Here is a 23250-nt window from a genome sequence, read left to right as displayed (position 1 = left end):
AGGTAGACAGTCAGTCAGTCAGCTTAATCCTGTGGTCTGCTGGAGCCTATCCCAGCTAGCATAGGATGCAAGGCAGGAAAAAAGCCTGGACAGGGTGCCAGTCCAAACACACACACACACACACACACACACATACAGACAGGGCCAGTGTCACCATTAAGGTGAATCAGACATTTGCCTAGGGCACAGATCTTGAGGGGAGAACAACCCAGACACACAAGTTGGCGCACTGATTAGCTTGGCCTATGGCACAAAATAACCTAGCAGCAGCACTGCCCACACCCCAGGGTCAATTTAGGATCACCAGTTCACCCAATCTGTGTGTCTTTGGACTGTGGAAGGAAACACTCGACAGAAACCCACACAGACACAGCAAGAACACACAAACTTCACACAGGGAGGACCCGGGATGCAAACTCTGGTCTCCTTACTGCGTGGCAGCACCACTACCACACTGTGCCACCCTGATAGACAATATGACGGTGTTAAAGTCGGAGCCCTGGATCCCTCAGATGTTAATATCCATTCTGTCCCTCTGCAAACAATTCTTGACTTCTGTAATGAGGCAGTTTGCAAAATACGACTTGTGATATTTAATTTGTTCGTTTTATTTTAGGATGATTTAGTTAATAATCTGTGTGTCCAGAGCTCATGGTGGAAAGCTGACATTGTGTGGTCAATGTGTTGTGTAAGTGGAACAGCAGGAAGGTGCACATGAGCTCAGAAGATCATAAGGGCCAAACGATTCACATGTTTTTCATGAGAGATAAAATACATTACAGATAATATGTTAACAAAGAGCATTGAACTGGGGAGTGCATGCAAACTACACAAGTAGATATTAAGAGTGTTCTTATTTAATCTGTGCATCTGCATGTAGGGAGATGAGAAGCAGGGCCTTGGGACTTTGCTGTTAACTTGTCTATCACAAGTACCTTAATGTCACCTCACTAAAGAGCAGCCGGACTTGGTAACTTACCAGCTGTCCATTTTCAATCAATGCAACATACAGTAGCCATGAAAGGAGCCCTACAAAGGAAAGGATTTGAAAAACATTTGGAGACACCACAGTTGCCAGAGAGGGAGTATGACCCTGTCAGATTTGCCAACTCCCATCCCTCCGCTGCCAAGCATCACAACTGGCCTAAGAAGACAACAAGTGCAACAACTAAAGCTGTAGGCCCCGATACAAAGCTGTCTGTATGACTCTGATTTGAACTGTTCAGTTGTATGATTTTCATATCTCACATTTATGTCTGGCTTTTCTACGAAATTAAAAAAAAAAATAATAAATGAAATGAAGTTTGTGTGTCAGCTCACTGAAACTGCCTTGTTGGCGGCCATTATCTGCCCCGTGGCACTCATTCAGGTGAGTCGTGCTGTATGCCTTGTAAGTAATTTGAATGTCTTCAGGTTCAAGTGATTCATTGTCTGGTCAGCTCTGTCAGAGGCAATGACACGGGTATCCTGGCAGCCTCTGTCAGATTATTTGTGCAGCCCTGTCAAAGGGTGATGGCGCACCTGGCATTTCATTAGCGGCCATTTTCCTGTTTCCTGATTTGGAATTACGAGGACTGCGGTGCTGTGTTGCTAAAACATAAAGAAATTCTTACAAGAAAAAATCTGGATTGCTCACTGATGGTTCGTGTAGGACACCTCTGCCTCTTTGGTCCTTCTCAGATGTCTGTTGACTGCTCTGCCCTGGAGCTTCACCATTATCCTACACAACACCCTTCCTTGACGGCCCATTCTTACAGTTGTTACCATTTCAATATACTGTATTAGTAGTGTAAACTCTTTTTTTTTTGACAGCAACAACATTTATTTATGCAGAACATTTTCATGCAAACAACGTAACTGAAACTGCTTTAGAAGATAAAAAGAGAAAGTTAAAAGAAAAGAAAGACAAGAATATTAATGAATAAGTAACAAAGGATAAAACAAATAAATCTGTACGATTTTACACAGTTGCAGTCAGAACTATTCAAAAAGATTGTAAGGATTCACCAATGAAAGCTTTTTTCACAGAGCTATTAGATTCTGTTTTGGATGACTTCTCTCTCAGTTGAGTTATACGTCAAATCAACAAAGAAAATGTATGATGTAGTATTCATGAGTAACAGGATATTTTATTACTATAGCTACTGTATGTCACAATTATTCATCCCCTATATACCGTAATGTTGCAGTTTTTAAAATCTTCTGCTAGTTTTTATGGCCTAAACATAAAAAAGCCTTTGGGAATTCAATAATGATCCTTAATTGGCTTTAAGTGTGATGCATATACTGTATAAAGCCCACCCATGAAGGTCTTCAAGGTGAGTTGCTATCATGGCTAAGACAAAGCAGCTCTCCCAAAGGCTAAGAGAGGAAATGATTTCATTGCACCTGCAGGGCATCAGGTGGACGAAGATCTCCCAAAAACTGAACATTCCAGGAGGCATCATTGGGAGCTTTATAAGCTTATGGCACATCTGCAAACCTACCTGGCCGATAGAGAAAGCCCAAAATGTCATCAAGAGCCTTGAACAACTTAGTCAGGACAACTAAGAAATCCATATCTAACCCATGTTGCTGCAAAACACCTAGAGGATGACCTGATGAAGGCCGGGACAAGCGATTCTGCAGCCACTATAAGACCAGCACCGAATAAACAAGGACTTCATGGCCACACTCCACTCTTGACCACACAGAACATCAAAGGTCGACTAGAATGTGCCAGGAGAAATTTGAGTAGGTCTGCAGAGTTTTGGGAAACAGTTCTGTGGACGGGTGAAACTAAACTGGAACTGTTTGGACACATGGACCAGCAGTATGTCTGGCACGAGAAAGGCCAGGCTGATGACCAAAAGAATACCACAGTCAAGCACGCAGGTGGGTCATTGATGATGAGGGGATTTTTTTTCTGCTGCAGGAACTGGCAACCTTGACTGTGTAACTGGCATTATGGATTTCAGAACTACCTGGCCAATTTCTTCTTTGAAAAAAATTGAAATTTTGAAAATTGAATCTTGATGATCATTGGACTTTCCAGTAAGACAATAATCTCAAGCACACTTTCAAGTTAGCCAAAGCTTGGATGAAAAGTCGATCCTGGAATGTCCTGGGGTGGCCTTCTCAGTCCCCAAATTTAAATCGCATTGAAAATCTTTAGTGGGATTTAAAGAAGGGTGTTTCAGCAGGGAGGCCATCAAACATCAATGAGCTGGAGGCTTTTGCATGTGAAGAATGGACAAAGATTTCAACAGAGAGGTAGAAGAAGCTTGTCAGTACTTACCGAAAATGGTAATTAGACGCTATAAAGGCTAAAGGATGGTCCGCAAAGCACTGAGGCCTGGGGGTTGAGTAACAGTTCACACTCACATTTAGGAAAAGAATTACATGTTTCACTTAAACTCCACCTTATGTCAATTTATCTTCTCAAAATAACTTTACAAATGTGTCAATAAGCACTTTTTTTTAGTTCAATTAGACTTTTTGTCAATATTTTCATTAATCTCTCTTTAATGTCTTTTACAGTGAGGGGGCTAAATACAGTAAATCGTATTCTGTGATATCATCTACTGTTGAATTGTGCTCTGTACTTGTAATGTTTCTATTGCACTATTGTATTGTTTTGAGGATCACTTGTGTTCTGTTCTGCATATTGTATTGTATTTATCTCCTTCTTTTTGACACCCACTGCATGCCCAGCCCACCTGGACAGGGGTCTCTCTTTGAACTGCCTTTCCCAAGGTTTCTTCCATTTTTTAAGGGGTTTTCCTTATCTTCTTAAAGAGTCAAGGCTGGGGGGCTGTCAAAAGGCAGGGCCTGTTAAAGCCCATTGCGGCCCTTCTTGTGTGATGTAAAAATCAATTGTATTGTAATATTTCTGATTGCAACTATAAAACAGACATATAACTTAAGCCTTTATCATCACCATATTCTGTTTCGACTTACTGGCTTAGGTTATTCCTGACCCTACACGCTTTGCTTAGTGTTGCTGCTTCCCCAATTCAGCATCCAGGGTTCAAATCCCAAAGACAGACACTGTTGGTGTGGCGCTTGCATGGCCTCCCTACATCTGTGTGGGGTTCCCTCTGGTTACCAGACATTTGCATTTAATCCAAAGCAGCTTAGAAAAGAGGTCACCATAATTAAGGAAACAAAATACAAGCGAGTCACAAACACCTAACAGCTAATATCAGCGGGACAGACGTTCACCAAACCAGAGAGTCTTCAAATGCTTCTTAAACACACTGAGGGACTCTGAATTTCAAATAATAATAATACATTGTATTTATACAAGACGCCTTTCTAAGCACTCAACGACACCGAACAAACAATAAATAAAAAACACATTATAAACAAAACTTAAATTGGTCTCAGTGTCTAAGTGGGCATGGAAGTGGACTGGTGCCTCATCCAGCATGGTTTCCAAGCTTGTGCTCAGTACTGCTGGGATAAGCTCTGGCTCCCCATGACTATGAATTTTCTATTTGTGCAAGAGTTGAGCACTCAGCTGGAAGTACAAAATATATAATGCAGTGACAAGGAGTAAAGAAAACACAAGTATTGGACCTTGCAAACCGAAAAGAGTCTCATCTGTCTGATGTCTTGGGTTTTATGTATCGTGAAAAATTGGTTTGGAAGGGCAGAGATTGTGGCTGAACTCCCCACACCTGTAACGTCTTTGTGATGCTCAGTCTCCTCCAGGCAGGATATTTGTTATTGTCTGGGAGGAAACAGAACACACTTGCAATAAGTTGTAATGCAGTTGAGTAATCTGAAATGCTCTGAAATTTCTAGTATAAAGTGACTCAAATGATGAGGTCAGCAAGTCTGACATGCCCTCCAGCCGCGAGTCGTGTAATGTGGCATTGGCTTTAATTGCACTGTGTTTGGAACGCCTTTACTTATGTGTTCTTTGCTTGTATTTTTTTGCGTGGATTTATTTTAATTTGAATTGACATTTCAGAGTTGTCCATTAATGTAACATTAGGAGAATGTACACACTCCACACAGACGCAGCACTAAGCACTACTCCACCCTGAGTAAGGACAAGGAATTCAATTTGTTTAGAGCAGCAGGCCTGACAAATGAACAGGCAGGAAGTGAGCCCCCTAGTGGCTACAATGATGAACTGCAACATGTATGTTAATGTCATAATGCCTACCATTGACAATTTTCAGTAACCTCCTTTGTGTCCACTCTGATAAAATAATTTTATTGTGCTATACCTGCCAGGGGATGATTTTAGAAAAGTGCTGTATAAAATGATTGGTTAAAAACAAAATGATAATCACTGCAGAGCAAATATAACCATTGTGTCAACTAGTTTGATTTAACAGATGAGCACAGCCCAGGCCAGCGACATTACAATACATAAACAAACTGAAAAACCCATTTATTAAATAATTGATTTATCACCTTCTTAACGACTGATTACTTTGGTTAGTTTTCATGTAGTGCAGACAGTGTGGTGAAGTGGTTAAGGCTTGGACGCCAAACCCTGAGGTTGTGGGTTCAAATCCCACCACGTAACCCTGAGCAAGTCACCTGACCCGTCTGTCCTCCAGTTGGAGAACCAAAAAAAATGTAACCAATTGTATCATAAATTAAAGTAAGCTGTCTTGGATAAAGTTGTCATCCAAATAAGTAAATGTGACAAATACACTTGGACCCAACGTTATTGTTTCAGTTTGCATGAAAATCAGAATACAGAGCACATTATGCACATCAGAACTGGAGTAAAGGACTGCTTCACTGCTTCAGACTGAAGCTGAACGTGGGGGTTTGAAGAAGGAGGGCTTTTTAGTTGACTCTGAACTCAGATATTTCCAAGGAGGAAAAGGTCAACTAAAATAAAAGGAATTTTATTACAAAAACAATAATACACAAACGGTTATGGGGTATTGAGACTAGCGTAACCAAAGGTGCACGGGCTACCCAACTTGCCTACTGTGTCCATCAATGGACACATCCTCCTGGTAACACGTGTGCTTGGAATTACAGCCATCATGTCCCTCTGCTGTAATCATGGCAGGACATAAAGTACTGAAGAAGTGTGAGCTTTAAGTTCATCTTTCACTCTCATATATAAACCGCTAAAGAAAGCCAGGCTTGATTCAGGCCACAAATATACCAAATGGGTCAAAAAACACCTCAGTACTTTACAAAGGGAACTAAGAGCTACAAACTCTAATAAAGACCTAAAGTCTCCAGAATAAGGGGCAAGGGAACTGCCAAAACCCTCTCCCATATAAACAAAACCATTTCATTTATTTAAAACAAACAGAATAATAAAAAGGACATAAAAATATTGTCCAACATTCCAAAGAAACAATATATCAAAAGTAAAAAAAAAAATGGTAAGATGAAAACAAAAAAATACTGTATATAATTCAGAAATATAATTCAACTACAAAACAAAGCTCCAAAAATGTAAATAACAGAGAAAACCAAATACAAAAAGAGAGATCGAAGGGAACGAGACAAAGGGGTAAAATTTACAAATGAAACAAATAATATAAGCAGAGGACCTTACTGACTGGGAAAAAAAATGTCAGTAAGACAGCGGTTCTCAAACTAGGGGGGCACGAAGTAACAAAAAGGGGGGCGCGAAGATGTGAAAAAAGAAAACAAGAATCAAAAATATGAAAAATACATCTATTGAAACCAAAACAAATTAACATAAACTACATTCTGATACTAGAAAAATAAATATAGAGTTAGCGAAATGTCGATAAAAGTTAAGTAGGTATAATAAAATATGCATCTATGATATATCATTAATTTAACAAGAACAAATTGGTATTAGTGGGCTCCTTTCAAAAAAAATGTTAGGGGGGCGCAATTAAAACTGTTATGAAAACTCGGGTCACAAATACTTAAAGGTTGAGAAACGCTGCAGTAAGCATTTTCATGAAAAAGGGCCAGGAGAGAAGATGTCAAAAAACAAAGCAAAGGTTAATACCTGGAGAGAAAATGATAAACATTAAGGCCACTAACACTAAACCAAAAAATCAAAGTCCTAATTACAAAGCAGAATTCCAATAGCAGGAGTCGCAAGGAGAATCACACGTGATCATTAAGAACTTTCCAAATCTCAGATGATCTAGGAAAGCACACAGTGACCTTTATACGGTCTCACCTAGGACATCACTTGTTGCACATTCCCGTTGAATCATGGGATACATTGTCATAGCGACATACCTCACTAAAGAAGGTCTAAAACGGCATTGAAAATGTCTGTACAAAATTAACAACTTTTAACTTGAAACTCCCTAGCAAAAAACAAATGTCAAAATGAAAATCCTTAGGTTAAAAAAAAAAGGACCCATACACAATTTTGCACAAAACTCAAGAAATATTAAATAAAAGTGCCAATTACAATAGGGACAAATAATGAAAGTAAAAAGCAAGGGAAAATTATAAAATGTACAAAAAATAAAAAATGCAAAATAAAGAGTTGTCAAAGCAGTTTAGCGTTACTAAAGGAAATGAAACAAGACGCATTAGGACCTTTGCTTTCTTTGAATTATTTTGGCAATGGTTTGGACCTTCGTTTTGTTTAACTCCTCTCACATTTTTGAACCCAGCCTGTGTAAAGATTGTCTGCTGCTCTTCTTCTCTCCATTTCGTGGCCATGTTTAATCTTTTTTCCCCTGAAAGCTGAGATCCGTTTCTCAGGTCAGGAATGGCCTTGGGAATTCCTCTTTGAACTCCCCCTAGTGGCCTCTGGTGTCTCTACAGTATTGTATATCCGTTATCTTTAACCCTTAAGCTGACTCAATGCTGTGCCTTATGGGTCTTTTTTGACCCAGTATTGATTATATAAACCCATACTATCAATGATTCTAAATTTTAGAGCAGAAGACGTTTAGCATGTTTTTACAAGTTTTAAACAAACATAGCACCCTAAAGTATATGGTGGGTTAAAACTGACCCAAAGGACATGGCAATATTCAAAATGTGTAGCAGCTTTATTCAAATGTGACATTTGGTTTTCTGTGAAGTTAGTGAATTTTATGCAGTGACTTCACATTTCTGAGATCTAATTGACATTCAGGATGTGCCCTGTTGTGCAGTGAGGAGTCCATTGATGTCAACGGAGTGTCGAAAACTCACCTGTAAATACATGGCAAGGTATAAAATATAAAAGCTTACAGAATGTGCTTCTTACTTTATTTTTGCACAGTTTTCTTATTATGGGAATGTATGTAAAGTCACAAAGTTTCTTCCTGAGGAAACAGAATTTACTGATTTCAAAAGCAAATTTGACCTGAATAAGTTGAATGGGTTACAAGGCCAGACAAACCCCAGATCATCTGTCCATCATAAGGAGGAGCAGGAGGCCACATGATAGCCAATGCATCTCCCTACTGCCACCACTCAGTCTGGAGGACTTCCATCACTCTCCCATGTCTAAAATTATACCCAGGCTGTACACAGTGGGCAAGTTCCAGCCGCCACAGTCGATTGTCGTTTTTTGTGGAGCACCTTGTGTCTGGCCATCTAGTGGCAGTCACAAGCAGAATAGGCACGGAAACTTAATTTTTAGCATTCATGGTCATTCTGATCTTAGGTCTTAGTCTTAGTTCCATCGAAGTAACTGGGCGCATCAGCCAACAAGCATTTTTGATTTGATTTCGTCAACAGCTGTGGTTTCTACATTGTCCCATGTGACGTTGATGGTTTTCAGATCATCTTGAAATGCTCCAAGCCAGGTTGTTTGGGGCCTGCCAGCTTTCCTTCTTCCCCTTGGGGATAACCCACTAGATCGTAGTCTCTGGGTGATGGCTGTCTAGCATCTGTTGGATATACCCAATAAATTGCATTCTGCACTGCGTGACGGTCATTTCCAGACTGTAGGAGTTGGCTCTTTTTAGAATTTTGATGTTGGTGATACGATTCAGTAGGTGACTCCCCGGATTCTTCTCTGGCACTGCTGCTGGAATACATTCTCTTCTGCATTTGTTTTTGTTGAAATACTCTTTTGATCGATTAGTATTAATAGTAAAATGTTAATCAAAAACAGGAGAATCATTGTGCATGAAGGAGCTTATCAATTGAGCCCATATCAAAGGGGTGAACTACCCAAAATTGCAAATAAATGACACATCACACTTCTGCGTTAATTTTTTTTTTTTTATTATTTTGATAAAATATTTCTGTATCAATTAACGCATTTACCTACAAGACATTCAATCAAGAGTTATGTGTCTGTGTTGTGCCATGTTGAATCAGAATGAGTGACACACGAGACAAAAAAAAAAAAAAAAAAAATAAAAATAAAAACAAAAACGACACCAACATGCACCTCAAACCACAGACAAGACATCCCAGGCAGGCATCCCTTTTGTTTCAATGGCTCCTACCCCCCAGGGTTCAGCCTGTAAATACAAAGGTGTGACAAATGGGACGTGACTCACACAGACAGCTCAGATATGAATCAGACAGACGCCTAGCATGTGGGAAGGATTTGGGGGGCGGTTGGGTTAGGGGGGGGAGTACCTTAAATCAGTGTTTTCCACCTTCTGACTTCAACAATGTACTCCGAGCACTTTATTAGTAGCCGAGCCTCTCCACCTAAAGTATTTTCAACGGGTTTTGCATTCTGTGTTCTTTAAAAAGAATCTGACATTTCCAATTCTCTAAGCAGTCCTCAGACGTTTCCTCCATAACAATTCATACGTGTGCATCGCAAGTCTGTGCTGTACAGAAAATGTGCATACAGCAGAAGGTATGAATGAATGCATACGGTGTACATTGGTGTCCACGTGTGTTTGTCTAGTGTCTACATGTACATTTCTCTGCAGTCACTCCATCACATCCATCAAGGTTATAATACGAGATCGTAGATGGCCGAAGAGTTTAGCATATCAGTACAGTTGTGAATGCTGACTTGAGCGCACTGGGAAAAGCATGGAAGAAAAGGACGAGGATCCCTAGGCGCTTCAAGAGCCTGGAAGTCACTAATGTTGGACGCAGCCTAGAAGGGAACCAGAAGTTGTAGCGTGTGGCCTTCTTAAGTGAAGTTAAAACCAAAAAGGACAAGAACTGCCTTGTCCAGTCACGTGACAAGAGTCGATTTGTAAAAAAGAAGAGCGTCAAGAGGAACGGGCCTCCCTTCAAATGCTGAACAACAGGTAGGCATAGAAACAAAAAATAAAATAATTTGAAGGGGGAAATCCCATCATAAATGACCACCAAGGAAATCAGGGAAGACTTTTGTTTGCCTGTTTAATATAAAGCTAAAAGTGGATGGGACTAAAAAACCAAACCAACCACCTCTGATAACATGGCAAGAACAGAGATTATTTTTACTTTACAGTAAAGCTGCTTCTTTGATTATTGTAAATTGCTTGCAAAAAGCTTACCATATGGCTGGGTTGTAAAATATATTCGTATAATAATGTGAGTTTTGCTCATTTTATGTATACAGTATAATAAGTATGTGTTCTGTGTGTGTATCAACTGTATCTATATACAGTTTGTGTGTGTTATGTACAGCATGTCTAATGTGATTAAGTAAATGCGTTGGGTGTGTGTGTGTATATATATATATAAAATTAAAATGTCACAAGTAACTCCATCTCCTAGTACAGAACTTTCTGGAAGCCCATGTGGAAACCAAAGAAATGGAGTTTTAGGACTTTTGCTTGTCTCTTCTGCTCTCTTTTCAGGAGATGTCTAACTTTGGACCTGCCTCAGAAGAGTGGAGGTGTCAGCCCAGCACCAGAAGATCAAGGAAAAGGTGAGAGAGCTGCCCTATCTGGTCGTACTAAATTAAGAGAATAACAGTTTGCTGCAGTTCTCCAAGGAAGTCAGAATTCGGTAAGAGAAGCTGCTCTGGTGGCCCTGGTGGGTTTAGATCCACCTGACTGACAAAAATCAAGTGTAGAGGGTCACTTTGCCAAGACCCAACCTTAAACGTCAAGAGCCTGGAATCTGGGTTTGCCAGCACCTCCTTGAGGTCACACTACGCAGTGAGTATGTGTCGAGTGTGTACAGGCAGGCCTGTCAGTGTATATACAGTATACGTATTATGTCCATGTTTGTCATAACCCATGTGACTGCAAATTCTTCTCTAGCTCCAATAAATGTTCATTTTGGTGACCCTGAGATGAGCCTGGTGGTGACTGACAGACAATGACATCACAAGTGTAACAAAAGCGTTACACGGCTCACAAAGCGTTACATCTGGACATGTATCGTGAGTGTTTCTCTCCATTAATGAGCAAAGAAGCCTTTAATTTCAGAACAATGCCAAGTGTGCCGCAGCTCCAGCCAGTGTGCGTGGATTGCTGTGTGTGCATACCAGTTTAGTATCGAAAACGGATATAAACGAGTGCCTGATTAACTCAATATGACACCAGGTGTTCTTCATTACATTTTATAATGTACCCTTTTGGCACACGATGTAGAAATATTCACTCCTAATCCTGCCTTTGGCTTGGTCTCCTGTCCAGTCACTTTTTCTTTAATCTTTCTACAATATTTTTGTATTTTTCTTTATTGGGTGCCACAAACTAACGCCAGCATCACTGGATGCCAGGTGGGAACTATTTCGGAAGGTGGCATCAGTCCACTTACACAAACATTCCTACATACCTCATGCCAAGTAAGATTACAAGTGCATGTATGGAGGGGAATGTGGGAGGAAACTGAAGAGAATAAAATCTGCTGCGACCGAAAACTGAACACAAGTCCCTAGTTGTGTACAGCACTAGTGCTAATCATTGAAACCACTACTGTTCATGAATATACCATTAGTAAATGTCATTTGCTATACAGAAGTTATTTCTTTTTTGGCATGAACTTGTTTCTCTGGTACCTACTGTATCAGGTGCTTAATAAAATGAGACTGGCGGTGGCTGCCAGCATGAGGACTGGCAGCCGATAAGGCAAAACTGAGAGACAGGAACTTAAAAGGAATGCACAGAGTTGGCTGAGCAGCATGGTGGGCCATATGAAGGTCCCACGCGAAATCATAAGTTGCTCATTAACTTTCCTTATTTAACATTAAAATGATAAAATAGTGATTATTATAACATGTTAACATTTCCATCACTATAAATACTGTAGGTAGCATCTGTCTCTAATTGTACATTTGTGTTTTTACTGTAAATTACAATAATTCTATGGCATAGGGTGCTATACTCCATGATAAACAGGTTCTGTCCCTTCAGTCCTAAAAAAAGACCAAGCGGTTTGTGAATGTTATATAGGCTCCTATAATAAACTAAACTCAATTAAATGGAATAGATTTAGCTTAACATTTCAAAGGTTTCAATTTATAAAGATTTAATATGAAGCTTGTCACGTTGGACACCACCTGAGAATGCTTTAGGTGTCCATTTTAAATTTTAGCAGCAGCAGCAAATACAACAGCTAGAGCGGCAGCGGCGGGATTCCTCACTCATATATTTGGCATTGACAGTAAGTTCAGTTGTTTAACCACTAGGGGGCAGGGCCTGCTTTATTTTTGGTTTCAATAAATGCCTCTTCCGCCTCAACATATTTTAACAAAATAGCTTTTCAAGACCTTGGCAAACATGTCCCTGCTGGCAGTCGCTACATAGTACAAGCTCTGTGACCTTTATCTGCGAGTGGTCACCTTATATGTTGCTTGTCCTAGTCATAGACAACTGGTGTGGATGTGCATGGCGGGCGGGCAGTCTGTCAGATTGTGTTGTGTGACATGAACATTAAAGGGACCTGTGGACCCTCGGATATCGAAAGGCTAACAGTTGGGGGGCTCGGCTGCCCTGCAGAGAGTCAAGAAGACCGAAAAAGGCAGCAAAGGAGCAGAAAAATCTCAGATTTACCATATGTATTGCCCAAGTTAGATGGGCTTCTGCCCCTCTCTTTGTCCGACTTCTTTAATTGATTTTTTTTCTGAATTGTCATCCTTTTAGTAAAGCCGCCTTTTATTGTTACTCTCTGTGAAAGATATAATGTAAAACAGGGACTATGGGATTGAATTTAGTAAAAGAGCCACATAATACAAGCCCTGGAGGTAATTTAAAGGTGGTGGGATGGCACGGTGGGTTTGAAGCCATAGGTATACGCCAGCTGACAGGTAGGAGTATCCTGGCACATACAAAAACTGGATGGACTGCAGGGTTTTGGTTAATTGAACATATCATGACTCGTATTGTATTGCAAGTTGTTTCTCCACCTTAATTGAATCAATTTAAATATATTATGAAGTGCCATTCGTCAAACACACCATCAAAGGGTGCTTTGCATGGCGAATAAGGATACGTTGGTAGCAACTGGTCTAAGACCACCAACCAAACCTGGCATTGACCCCAATATATCTGATACCACTGGACATCACATTCTGAGCAGACAAAGACAGAGAGAAACACGAATAAACAAGAACACCAACGCAATTGGCGGTTTACGTTTCTGCCATAACAGCACCGTTATATGAAATTTGATTAGTGAAAAAAAAAAATCACTGAAATAAAATATTCACTTTATGAGCATAAAATTGTGCCTCAGGTGATTGAGACAATTAACAGCCAACATGAGATTCATTTGATACACTAATAAGTAAACTAACATGTCATCTCATTTTCTAACCATTCAGAGCAGGGGTCTCAGGGGGAGTTGGGGTCTTTGCTGGAGCCTAGTAAGCATAAAGCGGCACAAGGCGAGAACAAACATTCTGTCTGTCGATGGGGAAATGTGAAAGCCCAAGAAGACAAACAAATACTGTTAATGGCGGCTTTGTACAAACTTGCAAAAAAAAAAAATCCTTTGCACAAACGTGACCAAACCGGTACAGGCAGGTAAAAAAATGAAACAGAGTGTATTAGGAGGGCAAAGTGGCACCTGCTGGATTTCGGTTCAAACCCATATGGGCTTCCTTACTGGGACGCTTTGCCTGTTTTTTTGTCTCAATTGGGCCCGCTGGGTGACGAGGGGGAGCAACGGCAAAACCCTAAAGTGGATTAAGTGAGAACACAAAAAGAGACGCATGTTAAAATTTCACTAATTTCCCTACAGAAGTGGCTTATTTACTTTTATTAAAGGAAAATTGTCTCTTTCCTTACTCAGTGTTAAATGCAGGCTGCATAAGGTATTTGTAACCATATTATTCTTTAAATGATTTTTGGTTGTAGTTGATCAGGCCTTTATAATATTTAAATACTGCTTCAGTGTTAGGAAGTAAAACACACACACAAATATTTAAAGATTCCTGAATAATATGTGCAAACATTCTGGCAAATCAAGCAAACTCATTCCATAACTTATTCTGTAAATGTTGTAAACACCCGGAATGCTCATGTGTCGTATTTGTTTGCTGTAAGCTCACCACAACTGCGAGGCGTATTGAAATTGAAATATCCAGGAGCCATCTTGGCCTTAGCAATGCATCCCGTACATTAATTTGAAAAATTGGAATTACCCCCAAACTTTACTCCAGTGTCCAAGGTAATGACCACTTCCTTATTTGTAAAGAATATTGTTAGACTGAGTAGCCATCACTCCATAGCTGGCATTTGAGTTCCCTGTCCTGATGGACCACACAATAATGTCCAGATTTGTCACTCCAAAAGATGCCAGGTTCTCAGAATTTGGGTACTAAAGATTAAACACCACACCCCCAATTTACATAAAGTCACATTTTACAGCAGGCCCCCAACATTCCGCGTAAAGTTCTTCTTGACACCATATAGCCTGGCACTCATTTTAAAACGTAAACTAATAATGTCAAAAATTCAAGAAATTTCATACTAAGGGAACACTAACGAGAATCATATCAATTTCTGCGTTAACCTGGACCAAATTTTTCTTAAGCTTGGAGAAGATATTTGGAATGAAGGCTGGCGGAACCGACTAGAAGAGCATGGAATGTTTTATAAGTGTCTCGATCATAAGGTAGTGAAATGCAGGCAACAGGATGACTAAAGCTACAGAGTGTTGAAAATAATGTTGTCTAAAAATGATCTGTAAGTGAAGTGTTCAACTGATCACTCAACGCTGCCTGTCATCATCTGTGAACGTTTCTCTGCCTGGTGGTCTAACCATGTGGCAAGTCTGTTCTGTGCAAAGGCTGTCATAAAATCAGAAATGGAACGGAACAAGAAGACAACACATCCGCGCTTTATTTCCTGCAGATAACATGTCAATGTGCCGGGTCCTTTAGTGGGAAGATCACAGGTTCAAGCCCTACCTCTGAGCTCACTGCTTTATCCTGAGCGACTTGTCACCATCATGGTGTTCACTATGAAAGAGCCAGCTGTGTATACACTGTGTGTAAAGTTTAACTGGAACAGTTTCAGGTGTTAAGGTTCCATTGGCTTATCATTGATCAGCCCTGCTTATTTATCTTCTGTTTGCAATAGCCTGGCCAAAGTCACCTCAGCTGGCTGCTGCTAGGGGAGATTCAAGGGTCTCCTTGAGTGTGGGTTCCTCAGCTGTAGCCATTTAAGACTCCCTCCCTTCCAGTTCATCTTCATTTACAAGATTGCTGCATTTCAAAGGGGGAAACAGACCCTCCACCAAAACGGAGCAATTGTTAGCACTCCTGTCTCACAGCTCTGGATTCACACCTCAGCCCAAGCGCTGCCAGTGTGGCGTTTGCATGGTTTCTCCACGTCTAAATACGTCAGCCGCCTACATCCAAATTGAAATGTCAGGTTAAATATGTGAGTAAGTGTGGCTGTGAAGGGTCCCCGATGATAGACTGGCACCCTATCTAGGGCTCATTCCCACCTTGAACTCGGTGCTACCACTTGAACTCGGTGCATGGCCGGGAACAAAATCAATAAATAAATTGATGTGAATATAAAAATGACGCCTTTTCATAATACTGTCTAGCTAGCAATGACGCCTGTTACTGTGTCCGCTGAAAACAGAAGTGACAAATGAGCAGCTATCATAAAAGCCAGGAGCTCTGAACTCTGGGCAGATGACACCACTCGCTTGGAGCTTCATGTTTGAAAGGGACGCCTATTGTCTTGTGGTATCCATGACCAGCAACCCCCCATAGCTAGCAAAAGGTATTATATGCAAATTCCGGCTAGTCAAAATGATCAAAAATATTTTATATAGTGTCTTTCAGTTTATATATGACGCTGGATTGCTTTACATAGAAAGTACAGTGAGCTCCATTCTTCATCCTCAGGGGTTCAAAAGGTGAGGTGACTCTCACAGTTTAGGAATTTTCATGCTCGCCAATGCCATTTTTCCAAAAATTAAGCTTGAAGTCCTCTCTGAGTGGACGACCTGATAACTCTAGGGAAGCAATTGGGGAATGTGGGGGTGGGGAGGTTGGGGGGTTTTGAGGGCGGGCAATCTGCCATAGAGAAATAGGCATGGCTGGTCCGACTAAGCTTGATGAACCGAACGTTCTCCAGTTCATTTATCTAATGTTCTTAAGACTGGGTAGCCAGTTCTCCTGGCTGCCATCACAGTGGTATGGAAAACAAGCAAGTGTCAAAAAGGCCATCACAAAAAATGAAAAAAGGCTCTTTGGGTGACCAAGCGGTACAGAAAAACAGAGAAAACAAACAGAAGCAGCACACTTGAGTAGCCAAGCAGTCCTCCTGAATAGCCATACCACCCACTGTCTGGGACATCATTTGTTCCGCTCTGCACAGGGGGCGGTAGTTTGGTTCCAATGAATAAAGCATGCCAGACGCACAAGTTTGCCTCCCACAAGTAGTCCACAAACATACAAAATGTGAATGTGTGCGCGCAAATATCAAATAAATACAGTCTTCTCTCTGCAACCACCTAGTAGCAGGCACCATGTCAGGCGCGGGTGGCCAAAGACAGTGAGACATAAAATCTTTCTGCCCGCCTTAGTAGCTGGAACAAGCAGGGTGACGGCAAAGTATAGAAGAATAAATACGCTTAGAAAAGCCCTTTCCTCCACCGGAAGGCCACAGCCGTGCCGTGCGCCTCGTTTCAAACTTCCAGTCCACGGGTGACCGAGAACATTGTACAAGTCCCGAAAAAAGGTCAAGTGAAACCTTCCATTTCAGCTCCTTCCCCTCGTGAATGCTGAAAAAAAAGATTTCAGTAAAAAGTGAGTTTGTATTCCCCTAGGATTTGCCTCTCGCCACAAGGCTAGAGAGGGAAAGCAAATAAGAGATAAAGAGGAGGAGGAGGAAGGGCAAAACAAGTTCCTCATTCATTTGTCCCTCTGTGGAGAAGGCTCCATCCCATTAATGGCAGGACAGCGGTGAATGGGGATTGGCTAAATGAGACTATAGTTGATGCTGCACGGTGCTCATCGGCGAAACAAGACATCCCCATCTCACTCCCTTGGTCGCAAGGAGTTGAGAGACACGCACATGGTTCTTCTGGCTGGACGGCACTGGACTGACCCACTCAGGGAATCTGCAAGAAAAAGAAGAGAAATGGACATGTTTATTTGGCTGGGTTACATCTGACAGAACGGTACATGTCGAGTGAAGGGGCAGTGCGACAGTAAATTGGCCAGGTGTGAACATAAGTGTGGGGTCTGCGCCCATCTCTGTAGGGCTTTCAAAGCTGCCATTCCTGGTGTTCTCTCCCAGTCACTTTGATGGATGCCATGGTTTTTGCAGACTGTGGATACTAGTGCCACACACCTTCCTTTTTCTTAATGATCAACTTCAAAATGCCTCTCAGCACTTTCAGAATCTTTTTATATCCCTCACCTGACAGGCACCTTTCCACAACTTTGTCAATGACTTCTTTTAATCAATATGTCATTTGGTCTAAATCTGATTTGATGATGAATCAGCTGCTCATCTTCTGCAATGAATAATAGATTTGGTTATAAAGATATGCAAGGTTTTGGGTAGCTAAGGGTAGTTAAGATTGTGAGAAAGTAGGTCGTTCAGTGATTAGTACTGCTGTTTGGGGAAAATGCAAGAGCCTACCAAATGAATGGGAATTAAGGTAAAACAGCAAGGAGTTTTTGATAGATAGATAGATAGATAGATAGATAGATAGATAGATAGATAGATAGATAGATAGATAGATAGATAGATAGATAGATAGATAGATAGATAGATAGATAGATAGATAGATAGATAGATAGATAGATAGGAGTTATTTAGATAAATAAATATGTAAATAGGTAAGTAAATAAACAGGTAATATTTAGGGCAGTTGGTTATTTTTGTGAAAGTTTAAGTGATGCAGTATTAAAGGGGGTGTATATCTATTTAACACAGATATTGCTGTTTATGTTTAATTAATGTAAGGTACTTTATAGAAATATTTTTTTGGAAATTGTTAAGTATTGTGTGTAGATTAGTAGGGAAAATTTACATTACTAGAATTTAAATGCTAGGCTTTAGGTTTGGAATATGTGCAAAAATGGCTGCCATCACATCATCCAGGTGGATGCTGCACATTAGTGGTAGTTGAAGTGGCTCCCCACTCACTGAAGCACTTTGAGTGGTGAGAAGAGTGCTATATAAATGGAAATAATAATTAAGTGCTGATTTCATGGTGTAAAGGGGCTTGTGCTGTGTTTAGCAATTTAAAATTATGAGAAAATCAACTAGTCACGTAATCCCCCATTTACAATTCTGGCAACCGCTGATGAGGATTTCTACAACACAGTGGAAGCAAAACTGTGCCCTGATTGGTCGACATATGAGAATGGCTATTGAATTTAAATCCAAGAGTGGGATATTATATACTGGAATTAACCTGCATACAGTATCTTCAGGTTGATACGTCATCTTCAGTATCTTCAGGGTGGCACCCTGGCTCAGTGGTTGGTGCAGCAAGTACAGCATCTAGGGTTCTAATCTCAGTTCACTGTCAATGTACACTTTGCATGTTTTCCCCTTTGTCTGCATGGGTACTCCCACAAGTCAGGTTAATTGAAGGAGACTTACCTCAACACTACATCCAGACGACTACACCAAGCCGTCGTATAATGACAGCGCCTGAACAATTGAGGGGTCTGCCTTGGAGCCCTCCTGGAATTCCTGCAGCGTGAGCTTCCCATCTGCATTCTGAAAGAAAAGCACAAGAGTGTCGGGAGACACAGTTATTGGAGGCACAGCAGCACATTGGCAATGGCACAAGCCGATTACAGGGGGAGTGTGGGCACACGTCAAGCCCCCTGTATCTAGTACCCCTCCCAAAACACTACAGGTGCAGGAAAATAGATTTGCACAGGGTCCCTATGGGTGTCATCCTTCCCAGCTTCTCGTGCAAGTGTAGCACCAGACTGGCAGTATTGTGCAGCAGAGTTGTGTTTAAATTACACTAAAGCCATTTTCATCGCTAGAGATGTAAAACTTTTGACATCTACTTGGCAACAGCAGAATTACATGAATAGAAAACAAAGTTTTCCCACTTTAGTATTTTAGCAGCTCAAGACAAGCAGATCCCAGCCTCACCTTGTCCATCATAGCAAAAATCCGATCTACTCGTTTTTCCGGTGTGTTCTCTTCCTCGGGAAGCTCCACAGTATTACCCTGCAATGGGCACAAAAAAATACCAGTATGCAAACCTTTCACAGGCTGGCATTTCCAAACTTAAAAAAAAATAAGAAGGAGATGTAAACCAAGCTTACCACCATCTGATAAATAGCATCCACAATGTTGAGCATCTCGTCTCGGGTTATGTAGCCATCATTATCCAGGTCGTAAAGCTTGAACGCCCCTACAAGAGAGATGACACACCGAGACTTCGGTCAAGTCATTTACATTTATTTATTTGGCCAAAGCCTTTATCCAAAGCAGCTTACAACATTTGAGACACAATTGGTTACATTTCTTTTCGTTTTCCCAATTGGAGCACAGGCGGGTGAAGTGACTTGCTCAGGGTCACACAGTGTCAGTGGTGAGATTTGAACTCAGGATTTGAAGCCCAAAGTCTTAACCATTACACCACACTGCCTGATAGACTAATTGTAGTTCCCAGCCTTGTGTTGTACTCAGGGATGGCACCACCATGAAGGCGAATTAGGCTTTCATCTAGGGCAGAGATCAAAAGGTGGGGGAGGACCCAGATGCATGGGCTAGCTACCAAACAGTCAGTTGGTGCACTAATTAGCCTGGCCTTGGTACAGAGTAATGGGGATTGTGGAAGAGAGGTGAAAAAGAGAGTGCAGGCAGGGTGAAGTGGGTAGAGAAGAGTGTCAGGAGTAATTTGTGACAGATGGGTATCAGCAAGAGTGAAAGGGAAGGTCTACAGGATGGCAGTGAGACCAGCAATGTTATATGGTTTGGAGACGGTGGCACTGACCAGAAAGCAGGAGACAGAGCTGGAGGTGGCAGAGTTAAAGATGCTAAGATTTGCATTGGGTGTGACGAGGATGGACAGGATTAGAAATGAGGACATTAGAGGGTCTGCTCAAGTTGGACGGTTGGGAGACAAAGTCAGAGAAGTGAGATTGTGTTGGTTTGGACATGTGCAGAGGAAAGATGCTGGGTATATTGGGAAAATGATGATGAGGATGGAGCTGCCAGGGAAGAGGGAAAGAGGAAGGCCTAACAGGAGGTTTATGGATGTGGTGAGAGAAGACATGAAGGGTGTGACAGAGCAAGATGGAGAGGACAGGAAGATATGGAGGAAGATGATCCGCTGTGGCAATCCCTAACGGGGGCAGCCGAAAGAAGAAGAAGGGCAGAAAATAACCTAGTGCTGGCACTGATTGGAGTACACTACTCTATGAGTTCATCTGTCTACATAAAGGGTGTCACAACAGCACACTGGTGAATATTGTTGTTTCATGGATCCATATTTTTGGTTTCAAATCCCACTTTGTTTATATGGATTTGGAATGCTCTTTCCACATCCGTGTGGGTTTTCCTCCCACCCTCTCAAAGACATACATATTAGGTTAATAAGATATTCCAAAATGGTTTCAGAATATTCTAGTGTTGTTAACTAGCTCATTGTGAGTGTGTGTGTGCCCTGGAATGGACTGGCACCACACCCTGGGTTAGTTCCTTCCTTCCACACAGTGCTGCTGAGATAGGCACCACACCCCAATGACCCTGAACTAGATTAAGAATGTTGTTATTTGTGAATTAGCCTCCCCTGGGATGAGCAAGCACCCCATCCAGGGTTGGCACTTGGCATACACCCAATGCTGTTGGCCAATTGCAACCCTGACAGAAAACCCTGGTTAGAAAATAAATGAATGGTTGTACTGTTGCATAAATATCTGTGACAGGAAACGATGGCCGACTGAATTGCATGTACTCACATCGCAGCTTCTCATCCAGCGTGCCTCGTGAAGTCACTGAAAGCGCCTGGATAAACTCGGAGAACTCAATCTGTCCATCCTAGAAGCAAAAAAACACAAAACACATGAGCTCTTCTGCAGGGATGACACCAGAGTGGCAGGAGAGGCTGCCAGGCCCACAATGCCAGCCTTCGAGGCCAATGTGAGCTGGAAAAAGGCTTCATTGAACACACAGGCTTCGGCATATTAATAACAAGTCTCTGCCAGATGGGAATTATAAGCAGATAATTAAAAGCAACAACTCAAGATGAATAAGGGGCACCAAAGATATCAACTACCAGCACCATCTGCAGACTAAAGGTGAACTAGAAGGAACAAAAAAACAGACAGCAGCAGCGTACTATAGAAATGGGAGCAGGAGGCTGACAATACATTCATGAACCTCCAGAAACGTGCCAAGTAATTCATGAAGATGCTGCAGGCCGTAAATAAATAAAGAAAACCCAAACCAAACTAATAAGCACCAAGTTTCTGAAAACAAAAATCGATCCCTCCATCTATTGCACTGTTGTCAACCTTTGAACAAGTAGCTTCAAAAAACATGGCGTCCCGGCCACAATACTCTCACCTTGTTCTCGTCAAAGACATTGAAGACAAATGTGGCAAATTTGGTGGGGTCTCCAAATGGGAAGAACTGCTTGTAAATCTTCTGGAAGCCGGCTGAATCTAGTTGACCGCTTGGGCAGTCCTTGATGAAGCCTTTATACCTGTGGGGGAAAAAGAAAAACAATTGTTTATTATAGAGTACTAGGGGGCTCCACCTTCTGCTCGCTTCGCTTGCCCACCCCCGGGTTTGGTTTACAGGATAAACAAATTAAAGAGATTGTTATTTTCATAGGAATTGTTACATATGCATTATTTTCACTTTTACTTTAAAACTTTTGTAAAAACAATATTTATCCTTTATTTCCTGCCCTGGGTGTGGTTAATCTCTTTCTCGTCGGACGTATAACGCTGCTCGCTGTGGGGGGGTGGGGGGTGGACTGAACGCACGCTAAGGAGATGTGGTTGGATCAGCTACTGTGTGTTCTGTTTGTCGCGCTTTGCGTTGATCATTTCAAAGCCTGTAAAGCAGCTGTCCTTTTGCCACTTCGCGTCTCTGACACTCGCATTGTGAAGGAGGGGGGCTGCTGAAATCATGCTAAGGAGATGCGCTCTGATCATCTGTTGGCTTGCTGCTGCTGGCGAGCTGCGTGTTCTGCTTGTCGTTGTTTTAGGAGCTAGGAGCACATGAAGTGTGCCTGCCAAAAGCATTCCAACAACTGCTAAGTTAGATGTCGGTGAACTTGTTTTAAATTGTTTGTAAGTAGGGTGTAACATGCAAAAGTCTCCATCTCACAGGTTTTATTTCCTAAGGTTGTAATGTCTAGTCTTGCGTGTCATCAAAGTGTCTCTCTGAGATGATCAGGCCTTGTTCACTTCGCTCAACCATCCCAAAGCAGGGGAGCTACGCTCCTGCCACTCCGCGTCTCTCCCGCTGACATTGTGAAGAAAGGGAGCTGAATGCACGCTAAGGAGATGCAGACAGATCAGCTGCTGGCTTTGTTCTCCAGGTGCTGAGCTGCGTGTTCTGCTTGTCGCGCTGTGCGTCAATCATTTAAAAGCCTGTACAGCAGCCGTCCTTCTGTCTCACTGCCTTGCCTCGCAGGACATCTTCCGAGAAGATCACGTCTCGTCTCCCTGCCAAGATTTTTTTTTTATAATAGAGAGACAACCCAACTTCCAAAAAGGGCTTTTGACGGTCTGTGCCCCTGTAATCTTCTGCACTTTGTGTAGCACCTTTCATTGTAACCCATTGTCAAAGTACTATTAAAGAATGAGAAAACTTTATATAAGTGCTTTCATCGTGAAGCTTGTTTCAGCGTGTGCTGCATAGATCAGGTAGCAGCAAACAATTAGCACGTACAGTTGAAGTCAGAACTTTATGTACACTTGGGCAAATTCTTTAAAACTCACTTAATAAGCCCTCCACAGATTTTATACTAACAAACTATACATTTTGCAGACCGTTTAAGACATCTACATTGTGCAGGGCTGAA

At 41.6% G+C, this 23250-nt stretch overlaps 1 protein-coding gene across 2 annotated transcripts in view; it reads right to left on the bottom strand.

Moving 5' to 3' along the window:
• Positions 1-13048: 13048 nt before the first annotated feature.
• The window catches only part of LOC120535994 (neuronal calcium sensor 1), a 68337-nt gene continuing 58135 nt past the window's right edge, over positions 13049-23250 (bottom strand). For both annotated transcript variants that reach the window (XM_039764257.1, XM_039764258.1), the window contains exons 4-9: positions 21780-21918; positions 21173-21251; positions 19532-19620; positions 19356-19433; positions 18846-18965; positions 13049-17346 (exon numbers count right to left, since the gene is read on the bottom strand). In XM_039764257.1, the coding sequence (XP_039620191.1) occupies positions 18867-18965; positions 19356-19433; positions 19532-19620; positions 21173-21251; positions 21780-21918 (484 nt within the window). In that variant the 3' untranslated portion in view covers positions 13049-17346; positions 18846-18866. The remainder of the gene's footprint in view (positions 17347-18845; positions 18966-19355; positions 19434-19531; positions 19621-21172; positions 21252-21779; positions 21919-23250) is intronic.

The sequence above is a fragment of the Polypterus senegalus genome, chromosome 9 (assembly GCF_016835505.1).
Source record: "Polypterus senegalus isolate Bchr_013 chromosome 9, ASM1683550v1, whole genome shotgun sequence".
NCBI lineage: Eukaryota > Metazoa > Chordata > Cladistia > Polypteriformes > Polypteridae > Polypterus > Polypterus senegalus.
The sequence above is the reverse complement of the archived record's forward strand: the minus strand, read 5'-3'. Positions and strand labels throughout refer to the sequence as shown.